Source organism: Dendropsophus ebraccatus, chromosome 5 (genome assembly GCF_027789765.1).
Source record: "Dendropsophus ebraccatus isolate aDenEbr1 chromosome 5, aDenEbr1.pat, whole genome shotgun sequence".
NCBI lineage: Eukaryota > Metazoa > Chordata > Amphibia > Anura > Hylidae > Dendropsophus > Dendropsophus ebraccatus.
This window is the reverse complement of record NC_091458.1, coordinates 125,165,531-125,174,230: the sequence shown is the minus strand read 5'-3', so window position 1 is coordinate 125,174,230 and position 8,700 is coordinate 125,165,531. Positions and strand designations below refer to the sequence as shown.

At 41.5% G+C, this 8,700-nt stretch overlaps 1 protein-coding gene across 2 annotated transcripts in view; it reads right to left on the bottom strand.

Annotated features, from left to right (window-relative positions):
* Window positions 1-367: 367 nt before the first annotated feature.
* Window positions 368-8,700, bottom strand: part of PSPH (phosphoserine phosphatase) — a 23,799-nt gene continuing 15,466 nt past the window's right edge. For both annotated transcript variants that reach the window (XM_069971187.1, XM_069971186.1), the window contains exons 4-6: window positions 8,035-8,180; window positions 6,393-6,541; window positions 368-2,989 (exon numbers count right to left, since the gene is read on the bottom strand). In XM_069971187.1, the coding sequence (XP_069827288.1) occupies window positions 2,846-2,989; window positions 6,393-6,541; window positions 8,035-8,180 (439 nt within the window). In that variant the 3' untranslated portion in view covers window positions 368-2,845. The remainder of the gene's footprint in view (window positions 2,990-6,392; window positions 6,542-8,034; window positions 8,181-8,700) is intronic.

Below are 8,700 nucleotides of genomic sequence, written 5' to 3'. Positions count from 1 at the left end.
ATTGCATTGATCTATTGGGCTCAATTGCTAGGGGCAGCCTCTAGCCAGGTCTAGTGTCATTTTGTCGCTAAAGCCAGAGCTGGTAAGTATAACTTATTGGCTTTTAGCAATCCTGCTGGAACCCCCTCCCTCCGCTAGACGAACACAGAAGGCTTTAATGGTATTTAAATGCCATTGTCAGTTTTGGCAGGGATATGTAAATGGTTAAATAGTTGGCACAACTGATCGTTGTGAGCTCTCTCTGTACCCCCTCACCTACTGGTAAACAACTGTCTTGTACACTAATCCTGTTACATCATGCATACAAGTTATTGACAAATGTATATTATTTAACATTATTAAACAGTTTGTAATAATCTAGACAACAGAAATAGGTAGGAATAACAGCACAGCTGTAAAACAATACTAATAGATTCATCTAACATCACAACACAGACTTACAGTATCTTAAGTCAGAAACAAGACATTGTTAAAAAGGTAAGGCTGGGGTCAGACAACAATTGTGCCTTCACAGGTACATAGCGTCCTATAGAAATACGACACTGACGTGTCCGAGCATGGACATGGACTTTAATGGTATACATGTATACATTTGGAAAATGAACTGAACAGTTACTAGCTGACTACATTAGCGCCATTAAAGTCTTATGGTGCGTGTCCCTGCTCGGATACATCAGCATCACGCGTTGACAGAATTCTGACATATACGTACAACGGTGTGAACGCACCTCAAGAAACAGCAAAGACAAGGATTTTCTCTGGTCAAATAAACAATTCAATATTTATTCCAAATCTTTTTTTTAAGTGCATTAAAATATTATCAGAATAAAAACCATTGGCATATTCTGATCGTAGCAAAAACGATCTCTTCATTTTTTATTGACCCTTATGGGAAATTCATTTTGTACATTGTACAACTATGCGGTGGGGTCTACAGTTATAATGTTACTGTTTATACAAGTTCTTATAAGTTATTATTCAGTTAGTGTGCATCCCAGATATACACTGGGAACCAAAAAAAAGAGATGCTGGTGTATACACAGGTGCACAGCAGCGAGTCCATTGGTTTTAATAGCCCAAACATATTAAGCTAGTGGGGACCATTTGCCAGGTGTACGGGTTTATTTTGGTGTAGCCATCTATGCTGTAGACCATTGAGTACAGAAACATAAATGTGAATGCACAGGGAGTGGCCTGAACATAGTCCGCTAGGGTATGGACCCATTGCACTGTTACTCAGTAGATACATTGGCATCTTTTTTTTTCCGCCACAATGCTAATGTATGCCCAGAATGTATGGCAATAACACTCAGTGAACCCACCCTAGGAAGGTTCCTTCAATCCTTGCATGAACCCTAGCATACCCTAACATAAGCTATTCTGATATCTGATTCATGAATTCCAGTGAGCAAGACTGTTGAGCTCAGCTCTATGTTATTTCTAAAGGTTTTGGAAGATGTTAATCTACACTGAGGAATAGGCGAGGAATTTGAAGCAGAATCCACTATTGTGTTTGATGGGATTTCTACTCTGTTGATCACATGGCAGAATTTTCTGGCGCGAATCAGCTTTTCCCCCAAAGGGTATGTGCACACACGCAGAGGACTTGCGGCGGAATCCGACGCTCATCCACGCTTTTCTCCGCCTTTGCCATAGACTCCATTCTATGGTCAAGCAGATTCCGCCTTCCGCTTGAAGAATGAACCAGTTTATTCTTCAGCTGGGTGGCAGAGTCTGCCTGACCACAGAATGGAGTCTATGGCACAGGTGGAGAGTGAAGTGGAAGTGCGCGGGGGCAAGCGTCAGAATCCGCTGTGTGTTTTTCTCAGTGTGCACATACCCAAAGAATTGACATGTCAATTCTTTGGGCGGATTCGGCTAGAAGAATCCTATAGAGGTCAATGGGCCTTGACTTCCGCTTAAATTCTGCCAGAGCTGCATAGGGGAGGAAATTCAAGCAGAAAATTTTCCTCTTCAATTCCTCGCCTATTCCTCAGTGTGCACAAGCCTGATAGGGCATGTACAAACTACGGAATATGTGCGGAACTTTCAAGCAGAGTCCGCATGGCAGACTCCGCTTGAAGTTCCATCCTTCCCATAGACATTGATATTTTCAAACGAAATCCGCAGTCCGCCCAAAAAATTGACATGTCAATTCTTTGGGTGGATGGCGGAATACGTCGGTGAATATCATTGAGTCGATGGGACGGGTGGAACTTCAAGTGGAGGTTGTGCGGCTGAATCTGCTTAAAGTCTCCATGTGTATTCCGTAGTGTGCAAATACCCATAGCTAGTAAGGCTGCAATACCATGACAGCATGATCAGACATGTAACTATAAGGACTAGCAGATGCATTCACCTTCGCTTACCTCAGTATAGAATACATTTTAGTTCTTATCTGCAACTGTTTAGGAGATCAATATTTCTGATGTTTTCAGAAAATTCTATATAATGTGAGTTATTGGACAATTTAAAAAAAATCTATCCTTACATCCACAAGGATCACTAGGAACACTCATTCTAAGGACTAACAAATGTATAGTAACATTTCCATATAGACCCATTCGATACAAACACTAGCGTTTGCCATGTATCCTTTCATTCTGCACCATCGTAAAAGAAACACAATAGATCTAGAAAAGAAGCTTGATAAAAGATACAGGTTAGTCTTTAGGCCTGAGACTAGCAATTTATAAAAATTCTAAAAGTTAAATAATTCCTATTTCTTCTGAAATGTAAAACATAGATACATTTCGGTGCAATAAAATATCTACCAACCCTTCATTTAGGGATGAATGCAATAAAAAAAAAAAAAAGTTAACAAATGAGGTTTTTGTTTGCAGCGTTAGTCAATGATCTCATTGTGGTTCATTTTGATGCTGTCGCTGTCCAGTTCTCTGAGGAGCTCCTCGAAGTCTGTAATGTACCACTTGGCTTTCTCCTTTACTTGTTGTCTGACAACATTTCCTCCAAATCCAATGAAACCATCCTAAAATGGAAACATTTGATAAATTGTTAGTTCTAGCTGTAGTGCTATAGTGGGACCGATCGTAATGGATCAAGGAGCTTCCAGGAATTTGTAGTTTAAGAATTACAGAAAAACTCAGTGACCCTGGTAAATGTAAAGGCAAATTAATGGTTACACCTGGGAAACTGCATACATGGCACTTTCCTAATATACTTCTATTATAGGAGTTCCCTTTATAGGCAGATTTATTACTGCTCATTTCCTTGAAGGCCAAGCAATATTAGTAGTTTTACTAGAGAAAGGCCTGCACCCTGTGCAACCTGTTTGGTGCACTGGGGGCAGGACTATAACCTCCAGTGCACCAATCTGCCCCAGGCCAGCCCATCCCTTCTAATGAATATGAGCAAAGCAAGCCGGCCAGGAGTGGGTCAGATTGGTGCTCTGGGGGTGGTAATCCTGCCTACAGTAAACCAAACCACCTTATTAGCCTAGGGATTTAAAGGGGTATTACAAGAAAAAATAAATTCTTCCCTATTCACAATAGGGAAGAGAATAAAATACAAAAAATGCAGCGCTCAGAGATGGGGACTATAAAAGCATAAAAAATGGGACCGTTAACACGGCATAAAGCACTCACTTCACAGTGGGGGAAAGGCCAAAGATAATAAGCCAGACCCCCTCCAGGACGCTTGTAGATATTCAAAGGTCAGTGTATTCCACCCTTGTCACTCCAAAGGTTCCGTTTATTTATGGTAATGGCAACGCGTTTCGGTGGGCTACCACCCACCTTTATCAAGCCAACAGATAACAAATAACAAGTGGTATTTATATAGCACATGTACTTACATCATCAGATAGTATTCAATCACATCCCGCGCCAAACCGGAAATGACGCTACTCCCTAGCGCTCCGGTTTAGCCGGACGTGACGTATCGCAATCCTTCACGCCGGAAGGACCTTGCGTTTCACTTGTGCGTTCCAATCATACCGGAAGTAACTCCGAGTAAGATGGATGCGGTTCACGTGCGTTCCACCAAACAAAATTTCATATGTAAATAATAAACTATTATAAAATTCATATACTAACAATAATTAAAAGCATGTTAATATATACACATACAAAAACATGAATGTAAAGAAAATAACTATGGCTACCTATTATAAAGACCGAATATCATAATCAAACTGCAGGGTACAAAATCTCTATGTGGTATGTGTGTCATAGAAAAAAAGGGTTATTCTCACAAATACACATACTACCCTATAAGCGATTATAATAAAAAAATTTATATAATATAAATAAATAAATATTATTTTTTTATTATAATAGCTTATAGGGTAGTATGTGTATTTGTGAGAATAACCCTTTTTTTCTATGACACACATACCACATAGAGATTTTGTACCCTGCAGTTTGATTATGATATTCGGTCTTTATAATAGGTAGCCATAGTTATTTTCTTTACATTCATGTTTTTGTATGTGTATATATTAACATGCTTTTAATTATCGTTAGTATATGAATTTTATAATAGTTTATTATTTACATATGAAATTTTGTTTGGTGGAACGCACGTGAACCGCATCCATCTTACTCGGAGTTACTTCCGGTATGATTGGAACGCACAAGTGAAACGCAAGGTCCTTCCGGCGTGAAGGATTGCGATACGTCACGTCTGGCTAAACCGGAGCGCTAGGGAGTAGCGTCATTTCCGGTTTGGCGCGGGATGTGATTGAATACCATCTGATGATGTAAGTACATGTGCTGTATAAATACCACTTGTTATTTGTTATCTGTTGGCTTGATAAAGGTGGGTGGTAGCCCACCGAAACGCGTTGCCATTACCATAAATAAACGGAACCTTTGGAGTGACAAGGGTGGAATACACTGACCTTTGAATATCTACAAGCGTCCTGGAGGGGGTCTGGCTTATTATCTTTGGCCCTTCCCCCACTGTGAAGTGAGTGCTTTATGCCGTGTTAACGGTCCCATTTTTTATGCTTTTATAGTCCCCATCTCTGAGCGCTGCATTTTTTGTATTTTATTCTCTTCCATATATATACCGGTGTGGACTCTCCTTCTCGGGTATTGCTGAGCGCCCTCCTTGTGGATGTTACATATAACAGAGATCGGTGATACATTGTGTTCTTGGATACTGGTGTAGTGGGATTAGGGGGACACCTCCCCATACCCACATACACCGGGTAAGTCCCTTTCCTCCCCCCTTTTTTTCTTGCATACCCTTGGATGAGCGCTGTCCCCTATCTGTGGTTCTATTCACAATAGGGGACAAGTAAGAGATCACGGGGGGTCAGACCTCTGAACCCCCCGGCAATCTCTGTATTAGCCTCCGGCTTCTGTGTTATGAATATAGCCACAAGTATAGCATGTGACCTGTGGCTCTATTCACTGCTATGGAGGTGCTGGAGAGAGCCGAGTAAGCCATTTACTCGGCTCTCTCCGGCACCTCCATAGAAATAAAAAGAGTTGCGGGTTTCGTTCCGCACCCGCGGCTTTATTCATAACACAGAAGTCGAGGGGTGATATGGAGATCGCCGGGGCGGTTTGGAGGTCAGAGCCCCCATGATCTTCTGTGGATAGGGGAAAAGTAATTTTTTCTTGGAATACCCCTTTAACTACAAACTGCACCGAGTGAAGGTAAGAAACGTAGCTTTATCCTCATTGTTCCGTGTGCTATAGGGACATATCAGCAGGTTAAATTCGACTAACCTGGTGATAGTTTCCCATTAAACTTTTCACTGCTAATGACATGTGTAATAATGTGAGGGGTAAGGTAACCCCCACCCCCTTCTTTTACTCATGCAAATTGTTTTTTGTTCCTGTTATATGCCTTGTATGTGTGTGTTCGTCTTTGCACTGACGTAGCTATCCCCATGTTCACATGAATGTACAGCTCAGCCAGGGGGCCCCCTTAAACATTAGACAATTTTGTGGGATTTGAGCTGGCAAGACAGAAAAGAGCTGCACCTGTAGGATCTAGGCCTGTAACCTTCTGCCAATAGTCTGGATAAGCATACATTGCTGGGAAAAGCTGGATCCAGTCCTGGGTAACTTCTCCCAGTTTCCCAGGACTGGATCCAGCTTTTCCTGGTACCAGGGGAGGAGCGGCACAGAGCAGAGCAGACTTCAAAGCCTGCAGCCTGATGAGGAGAATGCCGATAGTCTTTGTTCCTACTATAAATTCGCTCATCTTTAATTATGACCGTTAATGACGTAAAAAGGCATTGTGGGAACATAGCCTTTTCCTGGTTTTGTGTCTTTCTAATGACTTGGAAGGACAAAGATTGTCGTCTATTCCTAAACATCCCTTTCATTTATCTCAATGACCTCCTGTAAAAAAAACTCTAATGCTTCAATGTCTTTCTTGATTCAGTAACAAAACCCCAATTTCTTAATACTTACAGCTGGGGGACAGGCCTCCATATCAGTGGCTCCATCTCCAATCATGACTACATTCTGAAAGCCATACTTCTCCTTTAATAAGCCAATCACTTTTCCTTTACCACCGGATTCTGCCGTTAGCTGACTTTCATCAAATCCAGCATATTCCCCTTAAAATATATCAAGGAGACAAGGTTATATAGTGAAAAGCCAAGAAGAAAAATTCAGTGCCCATATTCACTCCAATAATAGCTGTAAAGTGCAGAATCCAGATGAAGCACAAAATCTAATGTAACATGATCAATACATCGATAAGAAAAGATGGGGCATTCAGTATTCAGCTACAGTGTATTGTAGTATTTGTACACTAGGCAAACATACTTTCAAGGATGCTGGAAGTTGATGGGGGCTGCGGAGCCTTAAACATGAATCTTATATTCTTAAGAATATGTGACTGGTTGATCAGCTTATTTCTTCTTTTTGATTTATTGATTGTGTGTTGTTCAATCCAATAGTCAGGCCTTCACTGCTGGCATCTCCAGTGATATTGAGTAATGTACACCTCTGGTTCATAATGGTACTATGGCTTTGTACACATTCACCTCTGTTCACACACACCCTTGCTGAATGCATTGCACAAGAAACACCAATTGCACCTGATGGAGCCCATTCTTCATTTCAAGAGGAGTTCGCGCCGTGGACTCTGGTTGAAGTTACTCCTGATAGAATGTCTCACGTGCACTCTGCCATCCGCCCAAAGAACTGACGATTCAGCGCTGATTCCATAGTGTGAACATACCCTTATGGCCCATTCCCAAGTACAGGATCTGCAGCAGATTTAATGTCGTGTTCTACCATTTAGTTACAATGCTATCTGCAGCAAAAAATCTTTTGCAGATCTTCTGTGTGAACGGACCCTTTTTTTAATGAAAACAACAAGAGTTGTGACCACAAGCAATTTTTAAATATATTCTTTTTTTTAACATTTATGTTAGACATCTATGTTTAAAAAAATGTTATACATATGGCCACTAGGTGTCTCCCTTCACTGCGCATGTGTACAGCTGCTGCACATCCACATTCAGTAGCAGAGAATCCTGGGGGTGCTAACACTGTATGGTCAGCTCTCCTGTCACACAGCACCTTTGTAACCACACAGTGGCATTATACTGGCTGAATTGTTGCATAACAAAGAGCACTGTCTCCTGGTAAGCTGAAAAGTTAATAATATAATTGGCCTAAGTTAAGGGGTATTCTGCCAATTTTTTTCTTTCAAATCAACTGGGGTCCGAAAGTTATATAGATTTGTAATTTACTTGTATTTAAAAATCTCAAGTGCTATGTCCTGCAGGATGTGGTGTATTCTTTCCAGTCTGACACAGTGCTCTCTGCTGCCACCTGCATGATGAAGAGGTGTCTTTCCTAAGTGAGTGCACAAAAATTGAGACAAGAAGTCTTGAAAAGGTCTCATTGTGCTGGTTCTTTACACTGAGCAGCTCCAATAGTCTCTATATAGCTCATTTTCCCAACTACAGACTACACTATACTTTTCATTGTCTTAAATTTAGACTGCAATGCAAACTATGCAGTATTTATGAATAAACTTACAAGAACTGGCAGGCCAAACAGAATGGTGTTTTTGACTACAACACACATGACTTACCATTGAAATAAAACTTGAGCCTGTTAGCATACACATTAGTGAGTGGTATGTCCAACTCTGTGGCAACGTGTTCCACAATGCTCCGAAATCCTCCAGATATCAGGAAAACTTGTACATTCCTATGGTGCAGTCTGTGAACCAGGTCTCTATAAAAGATAAAAGGAACAATTACACTATACGGCTATGTTCACACAATGTAAAGATAAATGCAAATGACGGCCATTATAAGCCATGTTCCCACAATGTAAAAATTAGTGCAAATAATAGCCGTTATAGGCTATGGGGGTCATTTATTAAAGGGGTTGTCCGGCGAAAAAAAATTATTCACAGAATAACACACATTACAAAGTTATACAACTTTGTAATGTATGTTATGTCTGTGAATGGCCCCCTTCCCCGTGTCCCACCACCCCCACCCGTGTACCCGGAAGTGTGGTGCGCTATACATTACCTGTCGCGTGCCGACCACGGTCTCCGATCGTCAGCAGTGACGTCTTCTTCGGGAGCTTGGCGGATCTTCCCGAGTGCCGGCCGCCCTCTGCAGCGTCATCCGAAGCTCAGCCGCGATTGGCTGAGCATAACTGTGCTCAGCCAATCGCGGCTGAGCAGCTGATGACGTGGCCGCGTCATCAGCCGCTCAGCCGCGATTGGCTGAGCACAGTTATG